General features: G+C 39.4%; 1 protein-coding gene across 2 annotated transcripts in view; it reads right to left on the bottom strand.

Annotated features, from left to right (window-relative positions):
- The window catches only part of Pdgfc (platelet derived growth factor C), a 163,330-nt gene that overhangs the window by 49,939 nt on the left and 88,704 nt on the right, over nucleotides 1–24,687 (bottom strand). Inside the window, exons 1-2 of one of the 2 annotated variants that reach the window (XM_037206681.1) lie at nucleotides 23,503–23,633; nucleotides 22,557–22,752 (exon numbers count right to left, since the gene is read on the bottom strand). In XM_037206681.1, coding sequence (XP_037062576.1) covers nucleotides 22,557–22,752; nucleotides 23,503–23,539 — 233 coding nt within the window. In that variant the 5' untranslated portion in view covers nucleotides 23,540–23,633. Of the gene's footprint in view, nucleotides 1–22,556; nucleotides 22,753–23,502; nucleotides 23,634–24,687 lie in introns of those variants that run through there. The other variant, XM_028880127.2, reaches the window with a different exon arrangement.

Raw genomic sequence — 24,687 nt, 5'->3', positions numbered from 1 at the left:
TAATAGCAAAATAGCAACCCCCCCCCCAAAAAAAACCCTAACCTAAACCTTGTATTGAATTCTCTGAAATGGAAATAGTTAGCATTCAGAAATATGGCCCATTTCACTCATGTAGGCTATTGCAAAAAATTTCTTATCTCTCCGCCATCAATAGATTACATGATTAGAATAATTGGCCCAGTATGAGATTTATCCATAAATAAAAATGAATGTAAAAATGCTCTACAAAATATTAAAAGGAATAACATGATCAAAGTAGTAAGTGAATCGCTAATATGGCTTAATTAATTGCTTATTAAAAATAACAGCAGAAAACTTTCAAATTTGCATGAAAAATTTCCTAACAGAAACTGACGGCATGTATTCTGTGAAATGAAGCTAGCAAACTTGATCATTACAGCCAAGCAGAGTGAGGGTTCCCATTACTACCCTGGGGTTTCAGAGAAGGAGTGTAGATAAATTTGAAATGGAAGAAACAAAAGTGTTGTGATAAGAACAGCGAAAATAAACAAGCATCCTTGGTTGCTGATAGATGTGTGTGTGTGTGTGTGTGTGTGTGTGTGTGTGAGAGAGAGGAGAGAGAGAGAGAGAGAGAGAGAGAGAGAGAGAGAGAGAGAGAGAGAGAGCGCTAGTGCATGTCTGTGCATATTTGCACCTGTATGAGGCCAGAGGTCAATTTCCTGTGAGACCCTGAGGAATGCTACCCACTTCCTTTGAAATGGGGTCTCTCATTGTCCTGGAACTCCACTAAGGAAGCTAGAGGCTGACATCATGATGCTTTCCTCAAGGGCTTCTCCAGTTTAGTTTTTGAGTCAAGGTATCCTGTTGAAGCAAGTGTTTGCTATTTCTGCTAGCCTGGCTATGCAGCAAGCCCACAGACATCCTGGCAGTTCCTTTCCCAGTATTATAAGGATATGTCACACTTGGTGTTTTTGCATCCATTCTGGGGACTGAGCAGATCTTCACCACTGCAAGTCAGGCATTTTACCAGGAGAACCTTCCCTACTCCCAGCCAATAGATTTTGAGAACAAACTTCAATAGTGTTAGTAGAGAGGCTGAAAAGCATAAGCAGAGGGCAGCAGGATTGGTGTGCCATGGAGGTAACTGTTACACATCATCTCTATTGAGTAGATCTAACAAGAGTGGGTGTGGGTCAGGAAAGACAGGAATCAATTTACTTTAAACTTTGAGCTTTTAGAAGGATTGAGAATAAATAAGAAAATTCAGTAAATGTGATATACAAAGATCAATATGTTTTGTTTATGACCTAATGCTGTGGATATCACTCTATATAAATAAAACACTGATGGCCAGTGACCAGACAGGAAGTATAGGCGGGACAAGGAGAGAGGAGAATTGGGGAAACAGGAAGAAGGGGAAAGAGACACTGCAGCCACCGCCAGGACAAGCAACATGTAAAGACACTGGTAAGCCACCAGCCACGTGGCAAGGTATAGATTTATAAAAATGGGTTAATTTAAGATATAAGAACAGTTAGCAAGAAGCCTGCCACAGCCATACAGTTTATAAGTAATTTAAGTGTCTAAGTGATTATTTTATACTTGGATTGTGGGACTGTGGGGCTTAGGGAACCTGGAGAGAAGCCCTCCAGCAACAACCTAAGACTCAGAAACTTCATGGAGAAAAAATGTAGGTCACTGCAGATGGCCAAACAACAAAGAAATACATTTAGCCAATAATGAATGACCACCTACTGTCTGAGAAAATGTATTACTGAATGACAAAAAAGTCATGGAATTTTTTTAAATCAAAATCTTGATAAGGTTTCTAGAATATTTGTGTAAAATAGTAATTACCCTAACACACAAAACATGATGAGGCACATACAAGGAACTGGTGCTTCACAAATACCAGCTCCATCGCCAAACAAAACTCATCTGGTCACTCCGACTATGCCCATGGCAGGGATACAAACAGGTTATGAAATAAAACAGTCATACATGCAAGAATGATAAAGGCAGAGGCAGAAGCCTGGCTGTAGGTTAGGAGTCCATGTTTGAAAGAATCATGCTGTCTCTGATTAAACAAGACACAGTGAAGAATCATTCTACCCTAAATGGCACTATTTATCACTAACTTTCTACAAGTCTCTTTTGAACACTGCCGAAGCTCTTTTACAAAACAAAGATAACAGTCATTAACTCAGAGAAAGGTTTTGTGAGGATTAAATGAGAGAGAGTACTTATACATGGTATGATCATAGCATCTAACAATAAACTGTTTAATAAACACTATCGTTTGCTTTTTAGGGGGTAGGCATACATGACTGTGGCTGGCATGCGTGTGCAGATGTAAGTGTCCTACAGCTTACCCTCTAAATTGGACTGGCTGGCTTGCAAACTTCAGGGATCTCACTATCTGTGCCTCCCCAGCACTGGTGATATAATGGGCACTGCCATACCTGACTTCTTATATGAAATCTGGGATATCTGAACTTGAATCCTTGTGCTTGTACTGAAAACATTTAATACACTGACCATCTCCCCAGCCCAGCAAATACCACTTCTTAAAGATAAAAATTGCCTTAATGTGACATATAAACTCTAATGAAAGACCAGCCCTATGGAAGAACAGGCTAGAATTCTTTATGCATTTATAAGCTAAGTGGTTATCTTGCCTTTAATTATAATGTTGGATTTATTTTCAAAGCACCAGGATATAGTTTCAAGTACAATATGATAATTTATACAACACTGGTTGTACAGTTAATTTAGGAAGTAATAAGGAGGCTTCTCAAAAAACATTGCAGAATTATGTATATCCCACTTTTGGATATAATTATTATATACGATTGTAAGCCAGTATATCAAGTAAACTTCTGTACTCTCATCCTCACTTTGGTGTTACTCACAATAGCAAAAGCATGGAATAAATTTAGTTATTATATACAGATGAGTAAATAAAATGTGGGATGTGTGAAAAAATGATTTACACATTTAAAAGGGAAAATGCTTAAAGTTCTGTCATTTACTACAATATATGAGGACATTATGATAAATGAAATAAGTCAGGCACACAGAAAAATAATGTTTAGCCTCACATATACCTGTTATCTAAAAAAAAAAAAGTCCACCTTTAACAAAACGGAGTAAAAAGATGGTAATCAGAGACAGAGCAAAGGGAGAGGTGATGCAAATGGTAGTTATTGACCACAAGGAAATGTTTCATTTAAGGTAAAGGAATAGGTTACTAATCATGGTACTGCACGGTAAGGACAAGCCACAGCCCTTGCCTGGCAACAGAGGCCAGACCCAACTCCTCTTATCATTTTCTCTGTGGAAACAGTTGTCTTGAATCTAGCCTGCCTAGAGTGAGATCAGAATGTAGATATATTCTTTTAACAGTTGCTCCTCTTGTAGTAAAGGGCAGATTCATTGGTCGCTTACAAAATCTCTGAGGACTTTCTTTTGTTTCTTTGGGTATCTATGTTGCTCAGTGTGGGGATTACCAGACCAAAGGATAAAAAGCACTTATCAAGAGGCTCAGAATCTCATTTCTAAGGTGGAACAGTTTCTGAAATACATAGTTACCCATCCTTACCCAGCTAATCCTAGGAATTTCCACTTTTAATGAAGTTCACTTTGTATCACAGTACTATTATTGACAGGAAGCCATGGTTTGGACAGCAGTTGTAAGTACAGACTCAAGATGGTTCCCAAGAAAGCATGCTACTAATAAGGCAAGGTGCAGAGTACTCAGATCCCTCTCCTCTAAGGAACATGTCCTTTACTTTCTAACACAGTCTAACTTGTAAGAAGTTTTACAAAAGCATCTCACTAACATGTGATTTTTTTGTGTGTGTGTGTGTGTGTGTACAGCTGTTCATTGCACCCAGGTTGTGTGAGTCACTAATAAATTAGTCACAACTAAACAGTTTATATTTAATAGACTGCCTTTACATATGTGGTGATAACTATATTGGGCATTAGTAAGGTCAAGTCAAGGAGCTTCATTTAAGAAATGAAACTATCATTCTGCAGAGGACCTAGATCCCAGTCATAGGGCAGTCTATGACTCCAGTTCCAGGGGTTATGACACTTTCTTTGGTCCCTGTGGGCAACAGCATGCACGTGTCGCACTAATATATGTGTAAGCACTCACACATGAACCTCAAACACTTTAAATGATAAAATGGACTTGGCTGTAGAAGGGGTAGCTCATCCCCACTGGATGAAGACTGAAATCAGCAAAGGAGACGTGGTGTACACACAGTCTTTATACTTTCTGGGAACACAAGTCTTGACAGAGGACAATAATTGATATTTTTCCATAAGAGACTTGAATCTCAGAAAGCAAGTAAATAAAATATCCTAATTCTACCTCACATGAAAAGCATAGAAACAGGTTTTTTGTTTGTTTGGTTGGTTGGTTTGGTTTATTTATTTTCTGGGATTGCCCCTTGGCTTTGTTTACTAGGACAAGGGATGAATGAGATCTGTGGGATTCTGTTTTTCACTGAAACCAGTGATTGAATAACGAGTGGTTATCCATCAAATGTTTTCATTTCCAAAGAAAGGAAACAAAGCAAAAAAGCTTTATCTCAAAGGGGCCAGTCCGGTTGTCAGGTGATGCAATCAGGGCTGTAAGTCCTGCTAAGGCGATTACTTCTTATTCCATGGTGTGAAAAGGGAAATGAGAAACATCAGGCTTAGTGCCCACTTGGATAATTCACCCCCAGACAAGGTCCCAAGGCAGGGATTATTTGGCAACAGTTTTATTTTATTTTCTTCTTGTTCCGTTTCAAATACTCTTTCATCTTTGCTCTCTATTTCCTCCCTCTCTGGTTGCCCCTTCCTGTTGCTTTTACACCAAAGACTCCGCCATCGTCTTTCACAGGTTCTCACATTGCCAGAAAACCTAGCAGTTTTAAACCATTTCCCACAGGACACTGCCATGTCTTCTGAATCTCATTAGTCTTATATATATATGATGTAAGTCATTAGTATGAATCTCAAAGCCATTGGTTGTAGGATAGCCTTTCATTAGTAAGACTTCAGTGATGTTTATAAAAGTAAACAAAAATTAAACTCTTTTATTTCAGATACAAATATGAAAAAAAAGTGCTAACTATCATACACACAGGTAAGGCTGGGAGACAATAAATGGTCATTCCTGATAATTTATTTACCTTAATTTCAATTGTTGATTTGTTTATATTTTTGTTTAAGCTAGAGCTTAAATATAGAAACTACACTGTAGTCTTAAAGAGAGAACAGACCAAAGACAATTCTAAAGATATTCCTGAGTATTATCTTCATGACTTTTGTTCGTTCAGTTGTTTACTACTACAGTGTGAGCATAAAAGACTCCATTAGGCTGATCTGAGAATGAAGGTCTTCAAGTTACCCAAGAGAAAGGCACACACACACACATCTGCTCTCTCTTGTCCCGCCGCCTTCAGTCAGAAAACCTTTGAAACTTTGCAGACAGCTCCTCAGTCTACTTGAGGGCTTTTGGGCAACTGAGTCATTGTGAACTACTTAAGCCTTTAGTCATTATGAACCTCAACCTGGGCGAGACAGCGTATTTCAGCAGATGGTAAATATGACCGCATGTTTTGGTACAGTGATTCCAGCAATAATGGCCCTGTCATAGGTCAAACACTTTATGTCACCAGATTATTACTCAGGGGTTCCAAGCTGCACAGCAGTACATTTCTTTGGATATGCTGAGAAAATGCCAAGTAGTAACTTTCAAGCATTACATGTCAATACTTTAAAAGTTATGTATCAAGTCCCCTAATGCAAGATTACCTGCCCAGTTCGCTTGACATAAATTCTACCGCCTCAAACTTCATCCACATAGGGGTTTCTTAGGCGAAGCCTTCTGGGAGTTCCAGAGGCTGAGGCAGTGAGTTCTTTGCAACATGGTCCATACCACACCCATCACAATTTTAAATTTTATTTTTCCATGAACATTCTTTTGCTTTTCAATGCTTCTGGAGTCCAAAGGGCCATTGAATAATCTTTGTAGCCCTCATATGTAGCATGATACTTGGTGGATGCATAGCAGGGTGCATGACGGCTGGCAGAATGGGAGGATGAGTAAGTACACACAGAGACAACAAGGCAACAGATTTATAGACAAATATCAAGAAACAATTTTGCCAAAAATATAATTCTACATATGGGGTTGCCATAGAAATAGCTCATATTTCTTAAACATTCCACTCATTCTTTTACTCCTAATTCCAGATATTTACATTAAATGCAAGCTAACTGATTTTTCTCAAGTGTAACTACGTTGTTCAGAGTAATGAGCTGGATATAGTATTTGAAATTTGTTTTGATGTTAATAGTCTTCCATTGCTCACTTGCTCGAGATGTCCATGGTAAGTGCTGAGCTCTGTGTACACGTCTCTCACTCTGGTTTAACAACTAGCTATGAGACTTGCTATACTTTAACCCCATGGTCTAGCTTTCTGTATCTTCATCCTTATGTGTCCTCAAGGCAATACATCATCAAGCAGTACTGGACACACGGCTAATTGAGAGCATACTTATGCTTATACATCCCACCTAGACAGTCCTTCCTGTACTGGATACAGAACTGGGAATGAAGCATTAACCACAAATTCACAAGTGATTGAAAACTCGTGTTCCTGATTAATCACTTTCTCTGACCAAATATTTTGCTTTATTTATTTATTTACAGGAAGAAACTGGAGAGATTGTAGTTAAATATTCTGATTTACCTCATATACTTTTAAAATAGGAGACAAAGGAATTCTAAAGAAGAATGTGACTAATCTTCAACCTCCTTCAAACAGCCACGATAGAAACAGTTATTTCAAATGGCTTTATTTAATATATTTTGTCTCTCTCCTTCCTATGTATTAGAAACCTACAATATAAGGTCCTTGTCATCTTACTACAGATGGACCCTCATAAGAACTCTGAAGTCTCCTCCTCTTGCACACTCCTCTCCAATATCACCAAGGGCTTGCCTTCCTTAATAGCATGTCTTAATTGGTCATGCTACCTTCTTAAAATACAAATTTGGGTGTCAATCATAGCTATTTTCTTTCAAATCTGGATCTCTAGGGTCACCCCTTCATCAATATGTGTTGCATTTCTTTCTGTTTTCTACACTGATTATTTTCCAGGAGCCTGTAATTGAGCAACTCAATAACAGTTCGGTGGGTGGTGCCAAGCAGATGTTGAGTCATCCCTGCTAAAAGCCATATCCCAGTGCAGAAATTCATGAAGGTGAACGCCAATGTTTGATGTTTCTTTGCAGCCAGCTTGCTGATTATCTGCAAATCTCTTCAGATCGCATTTCTGTTTGCACGTCTCTACTATCAGTCAGCTACCTGTCATTATTACAAAATACCTGAGACAACCTACTCTCTTACAGAGAAGTGCTGTTTTGGCCCCCATCTTTGGAGGTTTCTGTTCATGAATGGTTGTGCCGCATTGTCCAGCCTGTGATGAGGCAAAACAGCATAAAAGGAGAACAGAGTCCAGCAAAAACTCTCCTATCATGAACCAAGGAGGAAATGCACAGGATGTCTGCAGACATACAATCCCCCTTAAGGTTAGACAAATATGTCCTAATGACCTCCTACTAAACCCTACCTTTCAGAGGTTCTACTACCTCCCAGTAGTGTCATCTGGTTATCAAACTTTAGCACAAACACCACTAGAGGACATTCATCATCCAAACCACAGAATACACTTTCTTTTCATCATCCTTATTATTATTTTTATTTATTTATTTATTTTTGGTTTTTCGAGACAAGGTTTCTCTGTGTAGCTTTGCACCTTTCCTGGAACTCACTTGGTAACCCAGGCTGGCCTTGAACTCACAGAGATCCGCCTGGCTCTGCCTCCCAAGTGCTGGGATTAAAGGCACCATCCTTCTTCTTCTTCTTCTTCTTCTTCTTCTTCTTCTTCTTCTTCTTCTTCTTCTTCTTCTTCTTCTTCTTCTTCTTCTTCTTTTTTCTTCTTCTTCTTCTTCTTCTTCTTCTTATTATTATTATTATTATTATTATTATTAAGAAATTTTCTGTTCATTTTACATACCAACCACAGGTGCCCCTTTCCTCTCCCCACCCCCCCAACCCCATTCCCATCCCCTCCAAGGCAAGGACTCCCAAGGGAAATCAGCAGAGCCTGGTACATTCAGTCTAGGCAGGTCAAAGCCCCTTCCCTGAACCAAGTTTGTGTAAGGTGTCCCACCACAGACACTAGGTTCCAAATAGCCCACTCATGTAGCAGGGATGGATCCTGATTCCACTGCTAAGGGCCCCTTAAGCAGGTCAAGCTAACAACTGTCTTGCCTATGCAGAGGGCCTAGTCCAGTCCCATAGAATCTACAGCTATTGGTCCGCAGTTCATGAGTTCCCACGTGTTTGGTTTGGTTGTCTCTGTATGTTTCCCCATCATGATCTTGATGCCCCTTGCTCATAGAATCCCTCTTCTCTCTCTTTGACTGAACTTGTGGAGCTCAGCCCGGTGCTTGGCTGTGGATCTCTGCATCTGCTTCCAACAGTTTCTGGATGGAGGCTCTATTATGACAGTTAGGGTATTCACCAATCTGATTACCGGAGTAGGCCAATTCAGGCACCTTCTTCACTATTGCTAGTAGTCTAAGAATACCCTTTCAAATCCAAATGATACTATATACTACATCTACTCTGTAAGTATATTGATTCTTTTCAAAACAGCCTTTTATTTCATACTTTCTTGCTTCTGTTTTTGTTTGACAGGCATACTAAGTATTCTTCTGAGGACATAGGTTATACTAATGCTTCTAGCCTGCCACTCAAGCTTACCTACTCTCTATAGATGTGCAGTAAGCATATATTAATGCTGGTATAGAACAGGGACTTCCACCTGATCTGCATGTAACAATCTGGAGCATAACATCCATATTAACAGATTGAACATGTAATGAAATATTCTAAACGTGAGTCTGCCTCACTGCCATAATGACCCCATAGGAAGGCAACAATTCATATGATGGTTGCCCGTTAGTAGATAATCCGTAGTTTTGTTTTTATTTACTTTCTGGATAAAGAGAAAAGACAGAATGGATTTTGTTTGACATGGGAAATACTAAAGCCGTGAATAACAATAGAGAGAGTGATTACAGATTAATCATCATTATTATTATCATCGTCATTATCACTATTATGTAACCTGTATGAGTGTTTAGCCTATACATATGTGTGTTTACATATGCACATGCCAGAGGAAGTTATTGGATCCCCTGAATCTGGACTTATACCCCCTTTTTTAGCTGTCATGTTGTTGCTGGGAACAAAACACAGGTCATTCTCTGCCTGAGCAGTGAGTGTTCTTGACTGCTGAGCCCCAACCGTTTGACTGCTGTGTGTGGTGACACACTTACAGCTGGGAAGCCATCTCTACTAGCTCTGCAAGATCAGGCACATTGCTTTCACCTCTGATCTTGGTCTGAACCCTCACTGGTTGAGCAGGTAACAGTAGGACTACATGAAGTTACTTCCATGTTGATTCGAAAAGATCTTTTCCTAGATGTAGAGAAGAGACTAGGATAGGGAGAGACAGGTGAGTGCATAGGATAATTTCTTGTGTTTTATTATATAGTAGTGTGACCATAACATGATGTATATTTCTACATAGGCACAGGAATTTATGAGTGGTCTCACCAATAAGGAAGAATAAATATTAGAGGTGACAGATATGCTGAATGTCCTGATTTGATCACTGCATAGTATACACATGTCTCAAAGTGGTCCACTACTTCCATACATACATGCAATAATAATTGAATTTAAAATAATAGCAATCTCTACCACCATAAAAGATCCATGAAAGTTTGGAGTTGCTGTAGATATCCACGATAATTCATGCCACTGTTGCTTGATAAATAGTGGGAAAGCATGTCTGGTTGCCTTGGTTTCTCTAACCCAGCTCCCCAAAACTTGAAAGCATCCGAAAGACATACAATGTGCAAGCAGTTTCAACCTACACATGTTATGTGTTATCTTTTTCCATTCTCCCCCTTCCCCTTCTCCTCTTTTTCTTTCTTTCCTTTCTGTCTAAATATGTCACATGGAAACTTAGCATATACTTTTGGATGTTCCTTTTCGTCATGTGAGAAAGACAAATACACAAGGGTCTGAATTTTGCTAAGCTTAACAAAGAATGACCACAATCAGCAACCTGTTTTCAAATTACTAAGGACAGTATTTGGAAGTTCTTAATCAAGATAAATAGCAGGGAAACTGAAATGAAAGAAATTTTTCTCCTCAAAAATCGCTGTAATAACATAGAGTGAAAGCCTCATTTCCACTGAGATGATCCCCAATGCCTCAGCACAAACAAGGCCTACCACAATCCCATGAAATAATTTTAGAAGCAATAAATTATGGTTCATTCAATTTACACAAATATTTTGATATCTTGAACTGGCTTGCTTGTTCAAACCGACCAACTGAGATGGAGAACTACAGAGAGAGAGTACACAAAGAAACTTTTTTTCCAGTCAATATGGGGATTTCTGGTGAGAATTGGGCAGGAGCCTGAATCAGCTGCTGCCTGGGATGTCAATTGTCTCTCCTCAGACTGAGGGCAAAGCTTACCTGAAGACTGAAAATTTACTTAGACATTTCCCAAGTTATTCCAAAAGCTATGAGGAATAACTTTCCAGGGCAAAAATGTTTCAAAATCTGCTGAGGGTGACAGGTGACATGGTAGCATTTCATAAACATAAGCACCATGCTGAATGGAAGATTTCTTGGTTTCATGGGTTCAAGTCCTATGGTGAAAAGCCGGGTAAGATGCACACTGACTGTTGTCTGAGAAGAGGTGTGTAGTGAGGAAATATGTCAGGAATTTGTCACAACAGATTCCCTGCAAAGAAATTCTTTTCACTGAACTGACTCCAATATGGACTTTGCTGTTAATTTAAGCATTTTCCATTTAAAAACTAATGTTGGATTAGATATGAATTTTAATGTGAGGAATTATCAGTGCATCAAATTGGTTTAGAAACTAGAGTAATATATCTTCATTTCTAGTCCTCGCAAAGTATTTTTATTAAAAAAAAACTTGAATATTTTCAAAGCAGATTCATAAAATATTGTTTACCTGGAGACAAAATTCTTTGTATCTTATTATATATTTAAAACCTTCAAAAAGACAAAAATAATAGAAATCTACCCAGTGCTAAAAAGAACTGTATCTTCTATGCCAATATAATCCATTTATTTTAGTGTATTCTAAGAATTTATTGATGTGGCTCAATACATTTAACAGGTAGAGTGCTTGCTTAGCATATTATCTTAGTCTATTGATGTGAAGAGACAACATAACCATAGCAACTCTTATAAAGAAAAGCATTTAATTGGGGCTGGCTTACAATTTCAGACGTTTAGTTCATTAGCATCATGGCAAGGAGCATGTGGCACACAGAGAGATACAGTGCTGGAGAGGTAGCTGAGATTTCTACATCTGAATTCCCATGCAGTAGGAAGAGAGAGACTCTGGGCCTGGCTTGGGCTTTTGAAAACCTCAAATCCTAGCCCCAGTAAAACACTTCCTCCAACAAGGCCACACCTCCTAATACTTCTCAAGGAGTGCCACTCCCTGATGACTAAGAACTCAAATCTACAAGCCTATAAGGACCATTCTTATTCAAACCACCACATATATGTAAAGTTCTAGTTTCATTCTCAGTACCACAAAACAGCAACAAAACAAATAAAATGATTAAGTAGGCAAAGTGCTTTAGCCAAGACCATCCTGCTAGTAGCAAGTCACCTAAGTGAATAGAAGACATGACAGGCATCCTAAATAGACATTGTTGCCAATAAATTGAATTCTTACATGCAAGCAGGTTTCCAATTCATCCTAAACAAAAGTCAAGGAAATCAATATGCTGAATGGAGCTAACATTTGCAATTTCCAAACCAGTTGTTCCCTTGTGTGGGTGCTAAAAACTACATTTGGGATTGGGATTTGACCTTGATTCTGACAAAACAATCACCTTTTCTTGGGTGTTATATTAGATTGTAGTAATTGTAACCCTGGCAGGAACACAAACCTCGGTATACTAATGACTTAAGTGTGCTCCCAACAAAAACCAAAGATGAGTTCTAGATTTCATGCCCATGCAAACACATACATATACATCCTCTCTCTCTCTCTGTCTGTCTCTCTCTGTGTCTCTCTCTCTGTCTGTCTCTCTCTGTGTCTCTCTCTCTGTCTTTCTCTGTCTCTCTCTGTGTCTCTCTCTGTCTCTCTCTCTCTCTTTCTCTCTCTCTCTCTCTCTCTCTCTCTCTCTCTCTCACACACACACACACACACACACACACTGGCACATGCATTCAAATACAAATCCCACATGCTTTTTCTCTCTTTTGTTTGCAGTACTGAGGACTAATCATAAATGCTCAAGCACTCTACCATGGAGCAACAACATTAACCTGAGAAGGTGCATACTTACGTAACTGAAAATGTAAGGAGGTATTCTACGTGGAGCAAATTTTACTATCTACATACAGAGAAGGGCACCCCTATGTTGTCTTTTATGTTTACACTCTAAAACTAAGTTCACAGAGAGCTCTGTCTAGGAGAAAAAGGACATCTGGCCATCTGGCCTCCTACACTGCCCACCTTTGGGTAAACGTCTGTGAAAAAGGCAAGGCATGGCTTATACAAGCATGTACCATGACCGCCACTCAGTTTCAATAAATCTTAAGCAAGCCATAACCACCATATATCTTTACTTCAGCACACTGCACAAAGATTCCCCTTTGAAGTGAATTAATGAAATGTTACATTTAAATGAGGCTTTTCCTATAACATTTGTACTCACAAAGTTTTGATCTAATAATGAATGCTGTCTTTAATTCCGTGTCTATATAACTATAGAAATCTTTTCTTCATTTTTAACATTTATTTTTCAATAGACACATGGGGGCTGTAATTTTATGAGGGGCATTATTGCAATGTGAAACACATCAACAGTGTGGAATGTGAAACTCAGGAGCAGTGGTACTTCTATCTCCTCAAATATGAGTGCCTGTGTACCGGGTGTGGATCAATACTCCTGTAAATTGTTGTCCAGTCATTGAACCCTCTGGAGGCTTTCCTAACGATGCAGGTCACTGTCATTTTTAAATTTATTAAAAATTGACAAAATCATGTTTTTATCCAATATACTATGATCATATTTCCCCAACTATCCTCTACCATGCCCCTACTCCTAGTAACCCTTATCTTTTTCCAGCTACTCCCCATATAGTCTTATGTCCCTCATTCATATTCTTTCTTGGTCTCTCTATCTCTCTTTCTATTTCTCGGTCACTCTGTTTCTGTCTCTGTCTCTCTCTGTCTCTGTCTGCCTGTCTTCTCCCTCTCTCCCTCCCTCCCTCCCTCCCTCCCTCCCTCCTTCCCTCCCTTCCTTCCTTCTTTCCTGGCCCACTGGACCCAAGGCTGTGGCCACTGGACACTGTGATTTTCTTTGCTGCCACCCCTGGCTTCCCAGACTTATGGAACTTCTATCTTTCTGTGGTTGATATCCACAGCCCTTCCACAGCATTCACTTCAAAATACAGTTATAAATTTGTTGTTTTGGTATCTCTGTTTAGGGGAAGAGAGGTGGACACAACTATTTAGCCATCTTGAAATCTTTCCAGGTTTTCTGCTGTTTTGTTACTAATTGTCAGTAGGGCTAGCAGCTACTTCTGACTCACTGGTATATTAGATTGTAGTAACTGTAACCCTGGCAGGAACACAAATCTCTGTGTACTAATGACCTAAGTGTGCTCCTGACAAAAACTAATGATTAGCTCTAGAGCTGATGTATGCTCACTCACACATGCACACGTGTGCATGCCCATGCAAACACACGAACACCACACCACATGCACTCACATACACACTCCTACATGCGTTCTCTCTCTCTCTCTCTCTCTCTCTCTCTCTCTCTCTCTCTCTCTCTCTCTCTCTCTCACACACACACACACACACACACACACACACACACACACTTGTAGTACTGAGGACTAGGCATAGATGCTCAAGCACTCTACCATGGAGTAACAACATTAATCTAAGAAGGAGCATACTTACTACAACTGAAAATTAAAGGAGGTGTTCTATTTTGGGTAAATCTCAATATCTACATTACAGAGAAGGGCACCCCTATATTGTCTATTTTGCTTTTATTTTTAAAAACTGAGTTCACAGAGAGTTCTGTCTGTACATAGACAGCAGTGTACAGGTGCTCCCTGCTCCCCCTGATGAGAATGAACATCCTGCCTTCTCTGAAAATGGTGGCATGAAGATGCATCTTGGGTGAGTCGCTTCCATCAACTTCTCTCACAACCAATCAAATGCAGTGAAGAGGCCCTTAGTGTCAGTGCTGTGTCCCTCTGTTCATTTAACCCTGATCAGTTGCACACAAACACCGATCCTTTTGCACAAGTTGACTTTCTTTTCCATTCTGTCACTTTTCAAAGGAGAAGATCAAATGACTTAGAAATAAATCCATCTAATAATGAGACGTATATCTTAACCAGCATCTGTCTGCATTATAAACGACTGGGGAAGCAGGCTACCAAAAGACTAACTTTATTAATAGGGAGCCTTTTCCTTTTAGACAGGTGGGACTTCAGTGGAATCTAGTTTCCAGAAGGCAGGTAATTAAAATGCCAGGTTAGGTCAAGAATGTGTTAGATGTGAGCCTCAAGGTTTCTCAGCCGATGAAGTCCTAATCACCCTAGTCCCATCCCTGGGAACAGCACAGTGGAAGGAGAGAACCAACTCTGGAAAGTTGCTCTCTGATTTCTACATGTGCCAGGCAAGTGTGCCACGCCTACCACACACACACCAAAAAAGTATTTGTTAAAAAATATGTTATTTGAAAGACCATATGGCAAAATGAAATGAATGCTTTAATATCAGAGACATAATTACATTACACACACCATGGAAAGAGAAGCTGAGATGGAAAGGCTAACACAGAGTGTACCATTTCAAGTTTACTCATTCCAAAGTCCTTTCTTAGCCAGCCATGATCCTGGCTTCCACTGCTTGTGCTTTCTTTCTGATTAGACAATCCGGGTTAATTACTCATTCAAACAATGAACTTACATTTCTTCAGTCCTATGTTGTTGTTGTCCATATACAAGCCAATATGCCACTTAAATAGCCTAAGTAAGTGGCTTCATCATGACCCCCAGTAAGACAATGTAAAGTAAGGGCATGTCACAAAGAAAGCTTCCAGCAGCCCAGAATCTCATAGCCTACAATCCATCAGGCTCTGCCTGGGTCAGTGAAGAAAAGAGGCTTCTGGGTAACACAATCACCAGGAATGTGGGCAAGGGAAGACTAGCAGAAGGAAATGCTGGGATATAAGAAGAAGGTGTAGGGAAAATAGCAGAGCCTACGGAGAGACAAATACTAGGGTAGGCAGACAGGAGTGTGGGGCATTACAAACACTTATTTTTTTTTCTACTAGGAATGTTGATTTTGAACTTTTCAAAACATAAAACCAAAACATTTCATTAGCTAACAGCATATCCCTTTGATCTAGCCTTATTCGAATCCCCACCCATCATTTTAAGTCCTCTGAGGAATGTTTTTTGTTTTGTTTTGCTGATTTTTTTAAACTATGAAAGTACATTCTACAGAGGTCAAAGGAAAACAAAGCTATAAATTATGCCACTGAGCTAACTATACTCAAAAGAGTTGCTGGAAATGGCAATTGCCCTCCAAAAGGAGCTTTATTCTGTGGCCAAAAGTACAGGTGGGAAAACAGTAACTGGGAATTTGAAAGCTGCATGGCAGTCTTGACTGCCCTTAGCACCAAGAAGAGGCACTACTATTTTTGTACCACCTCTTCCTCTCTAAGTACAGAGACAGGTTTGCTTTCAGGAACCCAAATCACAGTGCATCACCTTGACTTGGGGAATGGGCATGAACTGGAAGATTGCCAATCCTAGTAGCACAGTTTCCAGTTCCAGTTACTGCAAGTCTTTTTTTTATTTTTTTTATTTAGGCCTTAGTACTCCATTCATACCCTTCCACACCAAAATCCCTCTGACAGCAATTACAAAAATAGCTCCTTTCCCCATAGCTTAATTGGCATCTGAAAAGAACAGGGATCTAGAGAAGGAAGTCATCTAGAGAGGGAGACAGAGGCAAAAAAGAGTAGCAGGCACCATCCTGTTAGTTCAGCCGCTGGATAAAGTCACCACTGAAACCTTCAGCGACATGATCCAAACTGGTTGTCTTCCCTAGAAAGCTTTTGTGGCTGGCTGAAAAATAATCCCAATAATACTCCTCGAATTGACCTCACTATCTTTCCAGTCAGGCCACTGACTATCTAGGGAAATGAGTTTTAGTACTGCACAGCTCCAGCAGCATGTAAGATTATTCCCAAACACCCAGTCAGCAAGGGCTCTGGGCCTGCTCCAGTGTTTTCTTGATGTTTCCACCCTGTAGAAGGCAGAGAGAGAAGGAATACCTCTCCACAAGACCACAGAATGGCACGATCTCAAGGGATTTTCTCTAGTGAAAATTCTAGCAGTGTTGACAATATACAATTAGCTATTTTGTCTTGAAGCAACAGATAACAGATTTTAAATAGAAAACACTGAAGTCCTGTAAATTCTCATCGCACCCAAATGCATGAGTACCCTAGCTCCTAGTGCATCAACGGGAAAAAGTATAAAGCAGTAGAAGTATGTTCTTTATTTTTGGAGCAATTGAAAAAGAATCTGCTGAAGTGCAAGACTGAAGAGTTACAGTCATGTAAGTTTGGAGCTAGGGAAGTCAAAACTGAAAATCCGCCAAGAACTCTGACCACCTGCAGTCTCTCTTTGGATGCATGCATTCCCAGAAATGTCTTCCTATGGATCAGAGCAGGATTCTTTAGCAACAACAGCCTTGTCTTCATACAGCATGAGAAAAGATGCTCATAACCAGCTCAGAGTTCAACGATCTTCACCTCAAGACCCCAGCCATCACTGCAGATTCTCCACTCACCATGGCATTTCTCACTCCAGCCAAACCCCTTGTTCTCACAGTGCCTACATTTCCCAGTTCTGGCAAACTGAGCCTTCACTTCTAAATCATGCAGCCATCAGTTGATTTTGAGTAACTTTGATGGGGCACACCTCATACACATTTTGGAGCTGTTCTCACTAGAACCTGTCCTCCTAAATTTTAGTGCATGTGAGTCTCTTTTTAGTCACACCATAGCAATGTCCAGGTGCCATTGTTGCCTCCTCCCCTTCTCCACAGCTTCAGTGAATTGTTTTGGGAACATGAGTGATGTGAATGTGTGTAACTTCTCAAAATTCCTCTACTAATCTATAACTCCTAGGCTGTGATGGTGTGTTAAGACAGAAAACCTTGGGTGGTGATGAGATTATGAATGTCATTGTTATCCTCACAAAAATTAAAATAAATACCTCATTCCTTGTGCCATGTGGAGAGAGAGCAAGAAGACAACATCTGTGGCCAGGCTGCCATCACCCTCCCCCACCGAGATCTCTTGGCACCTCAAACTTGGACTTTCATTCAGAACTGAGAAATAAAATTCTGTAGCTTATAAGCTACCTGCCTATGGCATTGCGTTACATTAGCCTAAATGGACAGAGACAACAATGAGCATCTTCATACCTCAGCTCAGGGTGCCTCCTAAAGCAAGGTCTGGAGAGGTCAATGATGCTGCCAGCCATTCTGGCTGCCCCTGTGAAGACAAGCTAGCCACAGAGTTTCCATGACATCTAGGGTCCAGGAATACAACCATCTCTGTCTTCTAGAAGATGTCCAAAGCCTCCCTCCAGAAGCACTGCTTTGTTTGCTCCTTCTGTCTTGTGTGCGCATCAACATAAAACTGAAGTAATGAGTTACAGTATACCCTGAATCTGAATCTTGGGCTCAGGTAGGGAGAGGCTGGACATAGGGTATCTAAAAAGATACATGGAGTGGCTTTGGCTTTCTCCAGTATCAAATATGGAATTGTTTAAACCAAATATGAACTATTAATAGTATGGCCCTCTTTCCCTCAGTCCTTTTAAGGATCCCCAAAACCCATTTTGCTTGGGAAGTCCTTGTGATACACTTAAAGGACTCCGTGGTTAGTATCAGCCACATAAACAACACTGTCTTTATTTAAGCTGTATGGCCACCAACTAAGGCATGTTTTATTGTTTGCATAAAGTGACATTTCCTCAAAAATTTTATGTTGCACAACTTGCAAAGGTTTTATTAAACTGGTATAAGAAATCTATGGCATTCTCAAACACAGAAGTCAGGGTAATACACAAAAAAATTGATGTTTGAGATGTGAGGTCTGTGTGGAAAGTTTAGTCTACCCATCCTATGTAGAACTGATATTTATTTATTTGTTAGCCCAAATACCCACTTATGGTATGATTTATAAAATGGACAGCAAAGCAGTGTAAACCCAATCCATTAAAGTAAGAACTGTTCTGTCTGTGCACTGGGTGAGTAGCATTTTATCTTGTCTGTTTACTAGCCTTTACCCTAACTATGAACTATGTGAGGGCACAGACATCTCCTGCACACTGCTGTCATCATATTACCCAACACAGTGCTCAATAAATATTTGTTGAATGTGGGAATAAATAAATGAGTAAATAATAAGGCCACATTAATTCTACTATAAACAGGAGGGAGACAAGCAAATGTCTAGAGGGAATGTTTTACTTTTAGAGAAAGGCTGTAAATATTTGATAATCTTAAATTCTAAATATTAAAAAATCTCCATTTAATTTAGGAAATTCATCATTTCCATAATCCACTAAGTTCCCTTCATAATCAGTCCCCACTCGTTTGTTCCAGTGTTCCTACCTAAAAAAGCCAAATGTGGTGAACCATTACTGTCAGTCAGATTGGCAATTAATAAATCCTTCTCAAATGCCATCTCTTTTGATCTTTCTTACTGAAGCTTATGTGCAGTGAAGATATTCTTTATACCAGAAAAAGGAACAAACAAAAAGAAATGTTATAAAAAGTTTCCTACTAAACTCTTCTCCTTGGCACATTACATCTCTCTAACATCAAAATCCATGGAAGAAGAGGGTCAGTAAATAATATATTAAATATGACTGTGTAGAATGGAGGGCCATAAGCCTCTTAATACAATCATCCTTCTCCATATCAGCCCACCTATTCAGATAGACAGACAGACAGACAGACAGATAGGAGCAGAGACAGAAAGACAGTTAAAAAGCAAGAGAAACTGAGAAAAAACATCTCCTGTTTATATAAGGCAGTAGATGCATGCATATGTGCTTATAATATTCATCTGCCCTATTTCTGCATGACCCTCCCAAATCCTACCCCACCGGCTGCATATTGTATTGGCTGAAGCCAATGGTCTAGTCCTGCTCACTGTGTATATCAACACACTATTACCACAATGCTGCCTTCCATGGAGCCCAGGGATTCTCCTGTACCCAGGTAAACAAGGCTACTGTTGATTCATGGATCATACTTGCCTAAAGCATGATCTATTTTCTTTTCTTTTTTTTTTTCATGAAAAGCAGCAGCAGTTGACATTGACAAACACAGCCAGCCCCTTAGGTCACTGATTCAATGCTGCTACATCCAGGTCCTTATGTAACTGTAATTGTGAATTTTAATTGTCAAAGTGACATGGTCGGGAAAGAAGAGAATATCAGTGAGGGACTGTCTGGACCAGGTGAGCCTGAGTTCATGTCTGTTAGAAGCAGTCTTGATTACTAAATCTTAACTGATATAAAAAGTCCTTGCCCACTGTGTTCACAACCATTACCTGGACAGAGGCTCCTGAAATGCGTAATTGTAAACAGTGGGCAGAACCCTAACAGGAGCATGTTTATTTCTCTCTCTGCTCTTCACTGTGCATGTGGCATGCTGTTTTAAGTCCTTACCTTGACTTCTCAACAAAGATGGACTGTAACCTGAAAAAACCCTTTCTTCCTAAACTTGCTCTGGCAGAGTACTTCCCTGCAAAACCAATCCATCTCCCATCTCCATATCCCCACAATGAAAGAGCCATCTGAAGCTCAATTCAAGCGTACCACCAGTTTGAGGATGACCTGAGTCACATATCAAGTATCTGTCTCAAAAAGATTTGCATAGGAAATAAGACCAGAGGCAAGAACAGGCATTTCAAAGACCAGGAAGCAAAGGTGGCAAGTAGTAACTATGAAATGTCTCAATTTCATAAGAATTGAAATTCATCAGAAAACAAAATTCAAGTTAACGAACACGTGCAATTTCATACTTGCTGTGTTATCAAAAATTGAAAGAAAGACAAGGAAAAAATTCAGAAAGAAAGCTACAAAACAGAGATCTTTGTTTATCAGTGGTCGATGTTTAAAATGGTCACTGTTAAAGGTAATTTAATTCCCTTAGTCAAGTTAGGAATATAGTATATTAGGCCTGCATTCTGACCATTCTTAGACATAAATGCAAAAATTCCTTGTGTGATGTAGAAGAATGCCAGATATTCCAATGATTCGCTGCAGTGGTGGGAACAGAGGAAGGTTGGCTAGGGCCTGTGGGTATCATTCAGGGGCACAACACTTGTAGGAACGAGATAATGCAATCAGAGAGGAAAGCATAGGAAGAGGGGCTTCTTAAAGTTGAGCTCCATGCTGGATGAAATCTTATCACACACTGGTAATGGCAGATAAGATAATAGTCATCTTCTAATTGTTATCTAAAAACATATGTTTCTTAGGCAGCATACACACACATTATGCTCTCTCTATGATAACCCTGTCAGTTATACACATGTTTCTGGGGTCCCTTCTACTGATCTAGATTAGGGCTTTTCAACTCACTGGGGTAGACCTCAGTCTCTTCATGTGCTTCACAAGACTTGGAATTCTTATTCACAACAAAAATATCTAAAAAGAAACCAAGAAACACAAATTTTCCTTTGTGTTTAGGTACAGAATATGTGTCAGTTCCCAGGCAGTCACTCACTCCTCTCACATGCATGATACCCTATAGAATGCGGGATTGAATCCTGGTCATCTCGGGAGAGCTCCTATTTCTAATGGTTTATATTACAAATAGAAGGAAAATCACAGTGCAAACCTGAGTCATAGACAGAAGAAAGTCTGGGAAATGATGCTAAAGCTAAAAGCTGACTACAAAGTATGAAATTTAGTTGACATGCACTGAAATATTTATCTGTAATATATGACAAAAAGAAATTTCTCTTTTACACTAAGGACAGGTCCCAATCCCACTGCCTGGGGGCCTCCCAAACAGTTCAAGCTAATCGACTGTCTCATTTATCCAGAGGGCCTGATCCAGTTCCCTGGGGGCTGGGAGGACAGGGGAATCTGTGGCTGATATGTAAAATTAAATTAATTATAAAATAATAAAAAAAAACATTAAAACTCAAAAAAAGAAATTTCTCTTTTAACTTGCATAGCAAAGAAGACACAAGGAATCCAGCAAAGACCATCAAGTAAAATATTTTCATGATACACAAATGGCCCTGAAATGGAAATTCTTAAGACCACCAACCTTGACAGGCATAGTCACATGGGATTGAAAGAGGAACATTGGTCTGACTTAGAGTAGTACTTCTAAGTGGATGAACTATCCCACCTGACCAGATCTTGAATGCTGCTGAGAACCATGGTGCATTCCTACATTTCATTTTTATCCTGAATGTCAAAGTCTGCTCTTCAAACTGTATGCCTTCCTTCTTATGAGACATAGGCTTCTTAGATCCTCATGCATGTAGTTAGGTATCAGTGTTTCATATAAATAATGTACATCTTTAGATACAGCTTTTGCTTGTGCACATACACGTATGTGTGTGTAAGTGTGTGTGTGTGTGTGTGTGTGTGTGTGTGTGTGTGTGTGTGTGATATATTCATGTGTAAGTGATTTGTGGGTGTACATGTGTGTGTATGTCTGTGGAGGCCAAAACCCAATACAGGGTGACTTACTCAGCTGCTTCGCTACCTTAATATTTTGAGACAGGATATCTTTGGTTGGACCTGGAGTTCACAGCTTCAGATACGTTGACTGGCCAAAGAGTTGCACAGTTCTGTCTCTGTCCACCCCAGCTTGAGATTTGACACCAGCTACGTGGGTGCTAGAGGTGTGAAATCAGACATTCATGCCAGCAATGGCAAGTTTACCCACTGAGCCATTATCCTGACTCTCTTCAAATATCCTCATCTCAGTGACTTGATTTTCAGGAAGCTCAAATATAAAATTAATGCTAGTGGTAATCCAGAATGTCTGATATAAGTACAATCCTTTAAATAGCTCTTACTATCTATTTTCTCTTATAAGCAGTTGCACTCAGATATGGTTTTCACAAATTATATCAAGGCAGATAGAAAGACAGAAATCAATCACTGAGTTTGTGCATGCATGAGGATTCTGATTCTTTTAAAAGAAGGCCTTAGTGGAAATAGAATTTGAAGTGTTTGTAAACTGAGGTTCATCAAAACAAACCTAAGATTCCATTTAAAACTATATTATGGAAGCAGCTTGAAAAACACAGAGCTCCATGCTGCTGGAACTGCAAATGTGCCACTCACTTGCAAATATCCTCTTCAGGGTCTTCCAGCCCAAATCTCTCATCAAACGTCAGCTGGATCCGCATGTTTTCATCAGCTGCAACTAATCTCCACACCAGCACCGTATTTCTTGGGTAAGTATGTGGAAACTTCGGGCTGTGGATGGTCCCATTAGCAGAGACAGTGACAACTCTCTCATGCTGGGGATCTTGCACTCCTAAAGCAAAGAGACAGTCACGGGGACACTATTAGAACAAATGTCTCCAAAATCACAGGCTTTAAGACAATACACTACTTTTATTATTCACATTTGATTCCAGGTGTTGAAGTCAAGCATGCCTTCTACAATATAAATCAAGTGTCAATCCTTTCAAAATATATCATTTCTTTTAAAGCTATGTATTTTTACTATGGAAAGAAAATGGAAAATCAGTCTTTTTAATATAGTTACTGAACTGTAAGTCACTAACTTTTTGGATTCTAAATGAGTTTGATATAATTCTATAATTTTATAACATTATTTTTTTTAAATAGGATCCCATGTAGCCCACACTATCCACACACTCACTATGGAGCTGGTTTTAAACTCCTGATTATCCTGTGTCCATTTTCCAAGTGTTTGGAAGATAGACTTGAGCCATCAAACCCAACAATATAATTACATTGAAAAAATACAAATAATTATTAGCTTCCTAAATAATGATTGCTTTGGCTAGTAAGGGTGTACTTATTTCATAGTTTGCATAAATTTTATTTATGAGAAAATATGAAATGCTTGGAGAAAAAGAATTTGAGGCTACATAAGTGAAATGGAACACGATAGAAAGAGGTCATCATTGTCTCCCATATCTGATGGCATTGTCAACAGCAGACCACACCACAAGCTTGCAGACCTGTCTATCTGCTCTAATTCCCAGTGCCTGAGAAACAAACCAACAAAACCAAAACGATGCCAATAGGAGCTTACTATTTCTACCCAGATGTATCCAGTAGAAGCTTAGCATTTCAGAGGAGCTGGAATTGCTGACTCCACATCTTAGATGACCTTCCAAAACAGAGCTTCTCGACCTGTGGGTAGCAACCCCTTTGGGAGTTACACATCAGATATCCTGCATATCAGATATTAACATTACAATTCAAAACATTAGCAAAACTTCAGTTATGAAGTAGCAGTGAAAATACCTCTATGGTTGGAGGTCATCACAACCTGTGGAACTGTATTAAATGGTCACAGCATTAGGAAAGTTGAGAACCATTGTTCTAAAGTAAAATAAGAGCAAAGTGATGGCCTTGATTTTTGTTACAAGAGAATTTTGTGACCAAATAAAGACAACAAAATATAGCCAAGCTTGCAGCGTTTCTCAATGCTTTAGCTGGTTACCATTTTTTTTTTTAATTTCTAAAAGAATATATTGTAAAATATGATACCTGAGGTTCCCTGGTTGGGTATTTTCCTATCGGTAAAATGAGATATTCATATATCTCTCAAACTACATGGCTGATGATATCTTTTTTTTTCTTTTGATGTGTTTGTAATTACATAAAAAAGCAGACTTTAATCCACTTAGAATAAAGACTAAGATAGTGAAGTCTTCAGGCCGTTAAAATTCATTCACAGAGGAAAACAAATAAGCAAAACTAGCAAACTTTTAAACCATCCTTTATTCAATTTCTCATATAATGCTATGAAAAATGTTACAAAGGCTAAATGTACCTGAACACATGAAGGAAGGAGCATGGCAGGATACGTGACAAGATGGGTTGGCAGTTTCTATCCTCACAGTAGCATCAGGCCACTTATGATGGCAGGTCCAGAGGACCACTCACATAGAGAAACACTACAGCACAGTGGGCCCTCTTGGCAGTTGGATTCCAGAGAGCTGAAAGCATCCTTATCTTAAGGCATCACATTGGAGCCTGATTGTCGATGACTAGGAGCTTAGATGTATGGTTACCTACAGTAAGAGAGTAAGTTCTTGATACCAACCTTTGGTTATGTCCCTTCGGTCTACAGCAGTGTTAGTACAGCCTGTTACACTGTCACATTTCAGATGCAGCTGGGCACTTTCCTTTTCTTTTTGTGTTTTGATTTTCTGACATTTACTTTTCTCACACTTTCCCTCTCTATAACTTTTTAATCAATTTCCTAGTT

The sequence above is a fragment of the Peromyscus leucopus genome, chromosome 6 (assembly GCF_004664715.2).
Source record: "Peromyscus leucopus breed LL Stock chromosome 6, UCI_PerLeu_2.1, whole genome shotgun sequence".
NCBI lineage: Eukaryota > Metazoa > Chordata > Mammalia > Rodentia > Cricetidae > Peromyscus > Peromyscus leucopus.
This window is presented reverse-complemented; position numbering and strand designations above follow the sequence as displayed.